Genomic DNA, 13,288 nt, shown 5'->3' on the forward strand with positions numbered 1-13,288 from the left:
GTTCTGAGGAAGGGTAACCGGACCCGAAACGTTAACTCTGTTTTCTCCTCCACAGATGCTGCCGGACCTGCTGAGCTTTTCCAGCAACTTTGTTTTTGTTCTTAAAAATAAAGACCTTCTGAAGAAGAGGTGGTGGCACCGTGGCCATGTCACTGGTTAGTAAACGAGAATGCCAGGTTCAAGTTCTGGATTTGAACTCCACCATAGCAAATGGTGAAATGTGAATTTGAAATATCTGAAATTAAAAAAGGTTGCACATAACCAGACAGTTGTCAGAAAAGCCCAACTGGTTCACTAATGCCCTTTAGAGATGGAAATCTACCATCCTTACTTGATCTGGCCTACATTTGACTCCAGATGTGTGCCTGTGGGCAGTTAGGGACGGGCAATAAATGCTGGCCAAGTCAGTGATACCCATATCCTGTGAATAAATCATTTTAAAAGAAAATAAACCCTTTTCTATGCTTTCACAAGATATATAAATGATGTTGCACTTGTCATAATGTTACATAAGAAAGTCAGCACAACAGAATGGCTCAACTGAGTAAAATTTACATTTTTTAATATTTATTTTATAACGAGCAGAATGAAATATTTTGAGAAACAAATAACGGGATGGAACCAGAAAAGCTCATTCAGCCTTTGAAACTCACTCCTCCTACAAACGAGATGGACTTGATGCAATGAAGTAGCTCTTTCTTATCTATTTAATCTTAAGAGATGGTTCTGTACAACTCTGGTCCCTCACTGTTAATTGATTTCATGGTTCAACCTTCTCCTGTGGCTCACAGTTGGCATCCCTCTTGATCTTTCCTGGGCCTAAATGGAACAACTATACTGTCCTTCATTTTCACACCTTCAAAGATCCATAACTCTCTTGAATCGCAGACTAGGTTAGATGGGCTGAACAGCCTACTCCTGTCCATTTTTCTTATGGGGCAATTATATTCTGCATTGGTCTCCTCAATCTTTCCAATCACTCCCATGATCTTTCCTAAAATGCCTCTGATCTCCTCTACCACTGATGTCCAATCAACTTATCTCAGTTTCTGATTGCCCTCTCCCAATGCCGTTGATAGCCCCTCAGTATCGCCGTTCCCCAGGTCATGAACTTGCCTTCCACACCACCCCAGATAACTACCTTTTGTCCAAAGTCTCCAAATCTCAATCACCTTGGCCACTCATCCATTCCCACACCCCTCCATCCAGTTCCATCTCTGCCTGTGTCCCGTACCCATAACTCACCTCCACACCCCCACATCCAGGCATCTAACTACCAGGCTTACTCCCGCCCCAGGGCTTCCAATTCCCCCTCCCCATGTCTCCACCCATACTCGCCGCATCATGAAACCTCAGACGTCCCTGAACCTGAGGCTCCTGATCCCAGCCAGGCCTTGAGACACGCCCCCCTCCCACTACCCGCAGCCTCCCACCAAGCCATCCGCACCTAACTCCAGCTTCAGTCGTGTTAGTCTTAAGGCCACTTGACAAGGTCTCTGCCCTTTCCCTACACCTCGGCAATTTAATCCCTTTCAAGTACTTTGGTGGTGGTCTCTCTGCAAGAACGAAGGAGGATCCCATGGAAACCTATTAATTCTAACAGGTCCAGGTGGGGCGACTGCAGGAAGGATGTTCCCAATGACAGTGGATCCAGAATCAGAGGTTATAGTTTAAGAATACAGTGTAGGCCTGAGATGAGAATGTTTTCACCCAAAGAGTGGTGAACCTGTGGAATTCTCTGCCACAGAAAGCAGTTGAGGCAAAAGCATTGAATGTTTTCAAGAACCAGTAACATATAGTTCTTAGGGCTAAAGTGATCAAAAGGTATGGGGTGAAAACAGTTACAGGGCACTGAGTTGATCATATTGAATGGAGGTGTAGGCTCAAAGGGCCTACTCCTACTTTTTGTGTTTTGGTGCACTCGGCGAATTCAATTTGCTGTGTTGCAGCCTGGGTCTATGGATAATGATTGTAGAGGCTCACATATCCCTTCGATTACATGGTTCAGTAATTGGCACTGCTGCCTCACAGCACCAGGGACCCAGGTTCAATCCACCCTTGGGCGACTGTCTGTGTGGAGTTTGCACATTCTCCCTGTGTCCGTGTGGGTTTCCTCCGGGTGCTCTGGTTTCCTCCCACAGTCTAAAGATGTGCAATGATGGGTCACTGGTTAGCACTGCTGCCTCACAGCGCCAGGGACCCAGGTTCAATCCACCCTCAGGCGACTGTCTGTGTGAGTTTGCACATTCTCTTCGTGTCTGCGTGGGTTTCCTCTGAGTGCTCCGGTTTCCTCCCACAGTCTAAGGATGTGCAGTCTAGGTGGATTGGCCATGGGAAATTGCCCATAGTGTCCAGGGATGTACAGAGTAGTTGGGCTAGCCATGGGAAATGTGGGGTTACGGTGATAAGATAAGGGGGATGAGTCTGGGAAGGATGCTCTTCAGAGGGGCGGTGGGGGCCCGACGGGCCGAATGGTCTGCTCGCACACTGGAGGGATTCTATGATGATGATTATATGAATGCATCTTCCTTGGCCATCAAGTGCTGGGAGGGTCTTGAATCCAGAGTGCCAGGGTGACATTAACCACTGGAACACAAGACACCTCAGTATATACTAAATAAAAACTCTCGGGGATTACATTGTAGGTGTGTGGAGGAAAGGGTAGGCTCCGAGAGACTAATGAGTAGGTTTTTCAATAAAAGCTATCACAAGTCACAAAGTGCCAAATGGCCTCCTTTTGTTCCATAGGCTTCTGTCATCCAAGTAAAATTCTGTCACTGCTAACTGCAATGTCATAAGTCACAGCGCTGCGCTAACTTTATCATTACATTTAGCAAAGATAAGCACACAACAATCTCCTAAATATTTGAAATGCTATATTTCGGTTTACTTCCAAAGAAAAAAATGCTGAAGTCGTGAAACAGTTCTTAAATTGATTTTGAGTCTGCAATTTGCAATCCTCTGGAATTAATGGGATTTGGATTGTTGTTGACTCAATCAAGCAGTAGCTGTGCACAGATAAACAGTTGGAATACAGTCTTTATTGAGTTATATTTACAGGTTAAGCAAGAGATGACACTTTCCTGGAACAATTCCACAATGGGACATCACCAGCCAAGGCATAAGGTTCACTGAGGTCACCCTCATGCAAGAAACGAAAGCTACAAAAGTTAACCCTCTTCACACCACAGGACGGTGAAATGTCTATCACGTCGAGGAGAATGGGGCATCTGCAAACAACCGCTGGAAGGTTCTGAGGTCCAGAAACTTTTAAACCCTGGAAACAAAAAGGTGATTTGTGCTGAGGGAACACTGTCCACGATAACATGGGGAGGATGTTTTGAAAGGCATTGGGAAAGTGGGTGGGCAAGGAAATTGCCATTGAAGAGTAGTGTGCCAGGTTGCTGGCACATCCCCAAATCTGGATTCTTTTGGTAGAAGCAGGTTTGGGGAGTGGGGGTTGGAGCAGGGTCTTTGCCTCAAGTCATGCGTAGTCTGATAAAGCAATTACAAGGCCTATGAAGGCATTGCTTTGTGGCCACTAGTTCTTGTTCAGTACACTGGCAGAGCCCTCTGGAATTTGTAGCCAAGCCAGTGCAAGGATAGCAGAAACAAACTGGGCAGAGAGGTAGATGGGGTCAGTGCTCTGGCACCCTGTCACCTTAAACTTGCAGCTGATTCATTCAGAAGGACATAGCAGCATACGCTTTTAAAGTTAAAATAAAATCATCAAAGGATGCTCCACCTTGAGGTGCCTTCTCTCCTATTGAAGGGCCAAGCTCGAGAAGCTGAATGACCTACTACTATCCTTGAGTTTCTCAGTGACTTCCCTTAGTGTTAGTTGTGGCTCAGTTAGTAGCATAACAGCCTCGAAATCAAGAGATTTTGAGTTCAAGCCCCCTGCAAAACTTGACCATAAGAGTCCAAGCTTGGCATTACAGTGCAGTGTTGAGGGAGTGTGACATTAGACCAGGATCCCATCTCCTGTAACCAGTCACCTCATCAAAAACTAGCCTCTGGATCTGCACACTGGCATGCAGGGATTTGGAATTTCACTCTCTTCTTTACATAGGATTTTCAAGATGGATATTAACCTCTCTATGGAAATCTGCAAGGCTAGATTTTGCATGACAACTTTCTAGAAAGAGCACCTATTTAAGATTCAACTGACCAAAATCTCTGCATCTTCCAAGTGTCTGAATCGGGAGCATATCTCAACTCGGTGTCAATGCAAATTGCTGTGATGTTTGACTGCAGACAGATGCACATTCGAAAACATACAAGTTTGTAGCTGTGTGACGGCCAAGATATGGTTCAAAACTCAGACTGAGACATTCATCAGCTGAATCTCACACCACATGCATTGATTACAGTATGGTAATTCCCTTTGATCTAATATCCCGCATTGAGCCAGCACGCTCAATTGAGACAGATGCGTTCCCTTCTTGATTTGTCTTTGTCCCTGTTTGAATGTCAGCCCAAAGCACACTTTACAGTGCAGCACCTGGGAGCATTAAACATGTTCCCCTGACCCCCCAGAAGTTAATTTATGCTTCAATTCAAAGCTTGAACTTGACTCCCACTCAGGACTTTCTTGGTAAAGATCCTCCACAGAGATTCCACAGGATCGAATCAAACATCACAATTGAATCACAGCACAACAGACCACTGAAGGAAGCCATTCGGTCCATCAGGCCTGTGCTAGGTCTCTCAAAGAGCTGAATAGTTAGTCCCAAAACCCTGCTCTTATTCCCTTTTTCGGCCAATCCCCTTTTCAAACTTAATAATAAATCTGCTTCCACTACTCTATCAGGCCGTGAGCTCCAGATCACTTTAGATAAATGCAAATTTTTATGTAGTTTCTTATGACATCAATTGAAAAAGGCTCAATACATTTCACATCCAGGAATATGCTTTGAAATAGTGACTTGCAATGCAGAGAAAAAAAAAACAATTGTCATTTTCAAAGTACGAGGTTTCACAATTATTAACTGAATGACAAGTTATTCTCTTGTCTGAGTGATGGAGGTAGGAATTGAAAGAACATCAGAACAGGAGTAGGCCATTCAGCCTGTTGAGCCTGATCTACCATTCAATCAGAAAATAACTGGATCACCTCGAAAACACTTCCCAGCAGGATCCTTATATCACTTGATGTCATTTGCATCCAGAAACCTATCAACTTATGTCTGCTCAATAACCTTCACAGTCCTCCAGGGGTTAGTGAATCTCAAAGATTCCACTATCCTCTAAATGAAGAAATTCCTCCACATCTCAGCCTTAAATGGCCTGCTCCTTATCTGAGACTTTATCCTTGGGTTTTAGACTCACCAGCCAGAGGAAACGTCCTACCCACCTGCCTTGTCATGTCCTGTAAGAATTTTATATGTTTCAATGAGACCACCTCTCACCCTTCGAAACTCGAGGGATGGCAGGTCCAGTTTCCCCAATCTGTCTTTACAGATCAAGCTCATCACAACAGGAATTTCCTCTGGTGAACCTCCTTTGCACTTTCTCCACTGCATGTGCATGCTTCCTTAGGTAAGGGGACCAAAACTGTACCAAATGTTCCAGGTGCAGTCTCAACAAGACAAAAACCGATGCTGTAAATCAGGAACAAAAACAGAAGTTGCTGGAAAAGCTCAGCAGGTCTGGCAGCATCTGTGGGTCACCGGTCTCATAACGTTAACTCTGATTTTTTTCTTCACAGATGATGCCAGACCTGCTGAGCTTTTCCAGCAACTTCTGTTTTTGTTGCAGTGTCAACAAGGCTCTGTACAATTGCAACAAGATGTCTTGACTCCAGCGCACCTGGCAATAAGGGGCTACGTGCCTTCTGCCTTCCCTGTTTCTTGCTGTCCCCACCCCCGAATCCAAACACCATAACCCTCTCTCCCACTCTCACTGTTCTTCAGGAAGTATTTCACATCCAGCAGACGGAGACTCAGCTGCTCAGTGAATCTCGTGACAGCCTTTTCATAAAGTAACAAGGCAGTGGGCCTTAAAACACAGCCAATCACCTCCATGAGTGAAGATAAAACTCTATAGAAGATAGCAAGACTTAGGCCTGAGTTGAGGAGGAATTCTTTTACTCAGAGGCTATAAGACCATAAGATATGGAGCAGAATTAGGCCATTCAGCCCATCCATTCTGCCATTTGATCATATTTCTCAACCCCATTCTCCTGCCTTCTCCCTATAACCTTTCATCTCCTTACCAATCAAGACCTATCTCTGTCTTAATGACTCAATGACTTGGCCTCCAAAGCCCTCTGCGACAATGAGTTCCACAGATTTCATCACCCTCTGGCTGAAGAAATTCCTCCTCATCTCAGTTCTAAAGGGATGTCCTTTCACTTGCTGTGCCCTCAGGTCCTAGACTGTCCTACTAGTGAAAAAATCTTCTCCACATCCACTCTATCCAGGCCTCTCAGTATTCTGTAAGTTTCAGTCAGATCCCCCTTATTTTCTAAACTCCATCAAGTAAAGATCCAGAGTCCTCAACTACTCCTTATATAACAAGCCCTTTACCCCTGGGATCATTCTTACAAACCTCCTTTGGACACCCTCCAACACCAGCACATCATTCTTTAGATATGGGACCCTAAACTGCTCTCAGTATTCCAAATATGGTTCAGCCAGAGCCTTTTCCAGCCACAGTACTAATTCTCTGCACTTATATTCTAGCTTTCTCGAAATGAATGCTAACAGTACATTTGTCTTCCTAGCTGCCAACTGAACCTGCATATTAACCTCATGAGAAACCTGAACGAGGATTCCCAAGTCCCTCTGTGCTTCAGATTTCCAAAGCCTTTTATGAAACAGTCTATGCCTCTGTTTTTCCTACCAAAGTGCATAACCTCACACTTTCCCATGTTGTATTCCAACTGCCACTTCTTTACCCACTGTCCTGGCCTGTCCAAGTCCTTCTGCAGCCTCCCCACTACTTCAACACTACCTGCCCCTCCACCAGCTTTGTGTCATCTGCAAAATTAGCATCAATGCCCTCAGCTCCTTCATCCAGATTGTTAATGTATAATGTGAATAGTTGTGGTTCCAACATGGACCTCTGTGGAACTCCACTAGTCACCAGTTGCCATCCTTAAAAGGACGCCTTTATCCCTACTCACTGCCTTCTGCCAAACAGCTCTATCTATACCAGTACCTTGCCCCTGACACCATGAGCTTTCATCTCATTTAGCAGCCTCTTGTGTGGCACCTTTATCAAAGGCCATCTGGAAATCCAAATAGATCACATCTACTGGCTCTCCTTTGTCTAGCTTTCTCATCACCTCCTTAAATAATTCAAATTGATTAGTCAGGCCTCACATCCCCTTGACAAAGCTGTGCTGGTTCAGCCCTAATTTACCAAGCACTTACAATTATTTTGCAATTTCATTCTTAATATTGGACTCTAAAATCTTACCAATGACCGAGGTCAGGCTAATCAGTCTATAGTTTCCTATTTTCTGCCTTCATCCCTTCTTAAGGAGGGGTGTAATATTGGCAATTTTCCAGTCCTCTGGACCTCCCCCCCCACCCCTGACTTCAGTGATTCCTGAAAGATCACAACCAATGCCTTTACAATCTCCTCAAATATCTCCTTCAGAACTTTGGGGTGTAGTCCATCTGGTCCAGGTGATTTATCCACCTTCAGACCTTTCAGCTTCCCCAGAGGGTTGTGAATATTTGGAATTTCCTATCCCAGAGGGCTGTGAAAGCTCAGTCTTTGAATACGTTTCAGGTAGTAATTGAAAGATATAGAAATTGCTGGCAAAACTCAGCAGGTCTGATAGCATCTGTGGGGAAAAACAGAGATAACGTTTCGAGCCCAGAGACTCTTCATCAGAACTGAGGAAGGGTCACCAGACTCGGAATGTTAACTCTGATTCTTGCTTCACAGATGCTGACGGACCTGCTGAGCTTTACCAGCAACTTTTGCTTGTGTTCCTGATTTACAGCATCCGCAGTTCTTTCAGTTTTCATATCAGAATAGGATGGGGTGTAGAGGTGGGTGAAAAACATAGGAGGACAGAATAAAGCTCTAAAGTTTACTGAACTTAGTAGAATCTCTATAGTATGGAAACAGGCCATGTGGCCCATTGAGTCCTCTTGGACCATGCAAAACCCATTCCACCCAGGCCCAGCCCCCTCAGCCTATCCTGTAACCCTGCATTTACCATGGTTAACTTACACATCCCTGGACACTATGGATAATTTAGCATGGCCAATAACCTAACCTGTTCATCTTTGGACTGTGGGAGGAAACCCGAGCACCTGAAAGAAACCCACACAGACACAGGGAGAATGTGCAAACTCCACACAGACAGGTGCCTGAGAGTGGAATTGAACCAGGGTCCCTGGTGCTGTGAGGCAGCAGTACTAACCACTGAGCCACCATGCCAACCCAACTTGTTAAAGAGTCCCAGAGGCTGCAGAATCTTCTAGCGGGGACCCAGTCTTCAATAACTTTAGAGTTCAATAACTTTTGAGTCATAATGTTCATTTGATGAGACAGTGCTGGCACGATGGGTCTAATGGCCTCCTTCTGCATTAAAACAATTCTGTGAATCTGTGAACTGTAGCCATTAGTTTCCTCTCCTACCTCTGATGGCCAGCGTACCTTTTGTCCTTCCATTATTAACATCACTGTCTCCCTACTGCACAAAGTCCCACTCCTCATTCATTGCTCACTTTGTCTTTAAGACACCAGTGTGTCTAATGACAAGCTCCTCATCATTCCCCAAAGCCCTTACGATCCTTAAAGACCATGTTAAAGTTGTAAACCTCTCCCTTGCTATGGTTCCTAGCTTTTAAATACGCTTTTAAAACCCTTGACAGGTTACAAGAAAAAGTTCATTGCTTGATAAGTAAGCAAAATTGCATTGAGCTTTCCTCTCCCTTTCTTGGCCACCTTTCCTTTCGTTGTTTTATTAGTAATGTTATTAATTTTCCTCTTCCATTGCTTTTGTCATCGTCTGTTTGAGTTTACAAACCTACAATTCTTCCACAGCCGCCCCTGACATGCTGTGCTGTCATTGCAGAATTTAATCTCTATAATTTACTGACTTGCAGAAGCACAAATTAGTGCAGATCTTACATTTCCCCTGTTATACCTTACCCCTACAATCCACAGATCTTTGAAACACAGATCTGACTTTGGCAAATAATTATGCCCTAAATCATTCCACCTTTTATTTCAACCTCAAAATGACTTGTTTACCCCAGTTTCTTGACTTAAATATCTATCCCCTAAAAGAATGAGTTACACCTCCCCAAGCACAGAATCATGACAATACTGACATGAACTCATGAAAACGCTTAAAGTGAGACGGATAAAATTTCTCAACACTGAAGGTGTAAGGAGAGAGAGCAGGAGTATAGAATTGATATTGAGGATGGGTCATAGAGTTATACAGCATGGACACAGAACCTTTGGTCCAACCAGTCCATGCCGACCATGTTCCCAAACTAAACTAGTCCCACCTGCCTGTGTTTGGCCCATATCCCTCCAAACCTTTCCTTTTCAGGTACTTATCCAAATGTCATTGAGTTAAGATCACATTAAATGGCAGTGCAAACTGCTCCTATGATGCTGCTTGGCCTGCTGTGTTTATCCAGCTCTGCACCTTGTTGTCTCGCCTACTCCTGATCCTACTTTCTACATTTCAAACTGTACTTCAAAATGTTTCCTTAGGTAGGAAGTTCTTTGGGCCAGGTCTAGATTGCAACGGGCACTTTATGAACACAAATTCTTCTCTCTTTATTTCACCAAAGGTGCTCAGTCATTTCTATCCAGAGTGCAAGATTTTCCATCAAAATAACTCTGAATGGTTCAACCCAAATTCCCGGTTGGATACAGGCCCACTGCACAACACTGCCAATAATCCAGCTCAAACTGCCATCAAATTGGCCACTTCAGTAACAGACACAGTAACACACCCAACATTGGCAATGGAAAGTCACACTGATGCATTAAGAACAGGCCGACCCAATTGTAGTTAAGGGTCAATTTTGGGAAGGGGCCTGTGATATGAAAAGCATCGGAAGCTTTCCACACCCATCTTGTGCATAAACCAATGCAGAACAGCAACTGAAGCTGAGGCTAGCTCTAAAAAGACGTATATGTGTGTTTGTTTAATACTAACTAATGGATAACAGATTTTGAAAAAATACTGGGATTGTTGATGAGGACTGAGTAATTGCTTATATTGTCCTCCTATTTCAAAATCCTTTCTGTCCACTTGCTGTGAATTATATTTCTGCTTGCAAGATTTTTGAGGTAGAATACATTAGCATTTTTGTGAGGGGGAAAATGATTGCTGTGACACTAAAGTCTTTAAACAATGCCTAAATTTCATTACATGCTAATCGATGGATGTTTGGCTGCCTGTCCTATATTGATGGGTGTAAATTCCTTTGTAAACAATTAATGAAGTTTAAATCCAATTTTGTTTGCCTAGACTGGTTTATTATTGGGTAATAGATGGGTCACGGTGAGTTACAGGAGACTCATTCAATCTGTGACATCCTGAAGCTCAAATGGTTTTATGCATATCAGCAGAATGACGACACACTGCAGGCCATTTCCAATTCTTCACAACACATGCCTGATTGAATATTTAAACAACGCTGAAATTGTTATCCGTCAGCAGAATGAAAGATAGAAATCTTGGTGACAAGTCTTCATGCACTTCATGCACCCTCAGCCCTTGTCTCCTGATATTGTGTTACTGCCAAAACATTACTACGACAAGTCTCTTGGGTGGTGAGAGGCTCTAATTCAACAGAGTCTGAGGTGCCCCTTTATAGTTTATCAGGCAGCTATCCTTCATGTGAGTCTATGGTCCTGGCAATCCATTGAACTCTTCATTGAGGCTGAATCTGTTCTCATCAAAAGGTCATGCATATGTGTGGTTAATAGGCCATGGTTAGTTAAAAATCTAAACAGCTTATGTCGTCTCACTATAATGGGTTACAAGGTTTAAATGCTTAATGCATGTGGCATTGTTTTCAGATTTAAGAAAGACTGGAATTGCCAATCTGATTAACAAGAAATATTAAAACTAAGTGAACATTCCAACACAATAAGGAAGTTAACAAGCTGCAGGACCTAAGCAGAGTCCTAAGCAGTGACAGCTGGTAGCACAGGACAAAGTTCAGAAAAATACAAGAACTCTATGTCTGAGGAAGCTACGTAAAATTGCTTTCTTTATGCTAAGAGCTAGGGTCAACCCTGGAACAGGCAGGAGATGGGCAGTACTGATTTAACTGCCCACTGTGCCCTGAAGCATTATCCTGTGAATTGACTTCAGTGAATCCACTGGTTTTAGATCCTGTCATCTTATATTAGTGTTAGAGACTTTAATGCAGTGAAACAATAGCCTCAAGGGGCTTTACAGGAGTAATTACTGTATCAAATTGAACTTGGCTCTGGGTTATATAATGAGATATTTGAGTAGATAGCCAAAAGCTTTGTCAAATATTTAAGAAATGATTTAGAAGTGGAAAGAGAGCAACTGAGGCGCAGAGAGGGAACTTGGTAAAATATCCTTCATAGAATGTGAACTTTGCTGAGTAGGCCAGCATTTATTGCCCAGGAGACGGTGGTGGTGAGCTGTCTTCTTGAACTGCTGCAGTTCAAGTTCTGTTAGGGATGGAATTCCAGGATTTTGACCCAGCAACTTTAAAGAAATGGTGATTTATTGCCAAGGTAGGATCCGTGTGGCTTGGAGGGAGATTTTGCAGGTGGTGATATGCCAGGCATTTGTTGTCTTTGTCCCTCCACATGGTAGAAATTGTAGGTTTGGAAGCTTCTGATGAAAAACCTTTGGTGAGTTGCTGCAGTGATATTGTAGACAGTATGCTGTGCTGTCACTGTGTGTCGGTGGTGAAGGGAGCGAATATGGAAGGTGTTAGATGAGCACCAATCAAGCTGGCTGCTTTGTCCTAGATGGTATCAAGTGTTGTTGGAGGTACACTCATACAGGCAAGTGGAGAGTATTCCATCACACTCCCATCTTGTGCCTTGTAGATGGTGGACAAGCTCTGGGGAGTCAGGAGGTGAGTTATTCACAGCAGTATTCCTAGCCTCTGACCTACTCTTGTAGCGACTGCATTTATATGGCAAGTCCAGTTCAGTTTCTGGCTAACGGTAACTCCCATGATGTTGACAGTGGGGGATTCAGTGATGACTACACAGTCAAATGCCAAGAAGCAATGGTCAATTTGTTTGTTGTCCAGATCTTGCTGCCCTTGAATGTGGACTGTTTCGGTACTTCAGAGGTCTTGAATATTGCAGAACATTGCACAATCATTTAACCTTAGGCAGCTGGAGACTTAACCAGCAATGGTGGAGAGATGAAAATCAGAGTTGTGAAAGAAGCCAGAATTGAATGAGGGTACAGAATTGTTGAGCTGGACGAGATCACAAGGAAAGAGGGCGTCATGGCTATGGAGAGATGTGAATACAAATATGGGATTTTAAACAGTGAAACATTACTTCACTGGGAGCCAAGGAAGGTGAACAAAAGGCATCCTGTGAAAATTTGAGAGCACATTGACTCCACAAAGTATTTTTAAAAATTAAACATAAATTTGGAATTAAAAACAGAAGTTGCTGGATAAACTCAGCAGGTCTCACAGCCTCTGTGAAGAAAAATCAGAGTTAACACTTCGGATCTGGTGACCCTTCCTCAGAATGGACCCAAAACGATGACTCTGATTTATCTTCACAGATGCTGCCAGACCTGCTGAGCTTTTCCAGCAGCTTCTATTTTTGTTCCTGATTTGCAGCATCTGCACTTCTATGGGTTTTTATGAACTCGGGATTGTGCGGTGAGCAAACGTGGTTTTCAAATCTGGATTCTCGACCACTCAATTCATTTAAAAGTGTTTCCTATTCAAAAAGAAATGAAACAAACTCTTGCAAAGTAACATACATTCAAACAAGAGATAACAAGGTGTCGAGCTGGATGAACACAGCAGGCCAAGCAGCATCAGAGGAGCAAGAAAGCTGACGTTTCAGGCCGAGACCCTTCTTCAGAAATGGGGGAGGGGAAGGGGGTTCTGAAATAAATAGGGAGAGAGGGGGAGGCGGATAGAAGATGGATAGAGGAGAAGATAGGTGGAGAGGAGACAGACAGGTCAAAGAGGTGGGGATGGAGCCAGTAAAGGTGAGTGTAGGTGGGGAGTTAGGGAGGGGATAGGTCAGTCCAGGGAGGACGGACAGGTCAAGGGGGTGGGATGAGGTTAGTAGGTAGGAGATGGGGGTGGGGCTTGAGGTGGGA

The 13,288-nt window shown here is 43.8% G+C and overlaps 1 protein-coding gene across 1 annotated transcript in view; it reads right to left on the bottom strand.

Annotated features, from left to right (window-relative positions):
* The window catches only part of nrxn3a (neurexin 3a), a 1,856,693-nt gene that overhangs the window by 714,805 nt on the left and 1,128,600 nt on the right, over positions 1-13,288 (bottom strand). The window contains 1 exon segment of the mRNA XM_048600025.1: positions 3,746-3,779. Coding sequence (XP_048455982.1) covers positions 3,746-3,779 — 34 coding nt within the window.

This window comes from Rhincodon typus, chromosome 8 (genome assembly GCF_021869965.1).
Source record: "Rhincodon typus isolate 14 chromosome 8, sRhiTyp1.1, whole genome shotgun sequence".
Lineage (NCBI taxonomy): Eukaryota > Metazoa > Chordata > Chondrichthyes > Orectolobiformes > Rhincodontidae > Rhincodon > Rhincodon typus.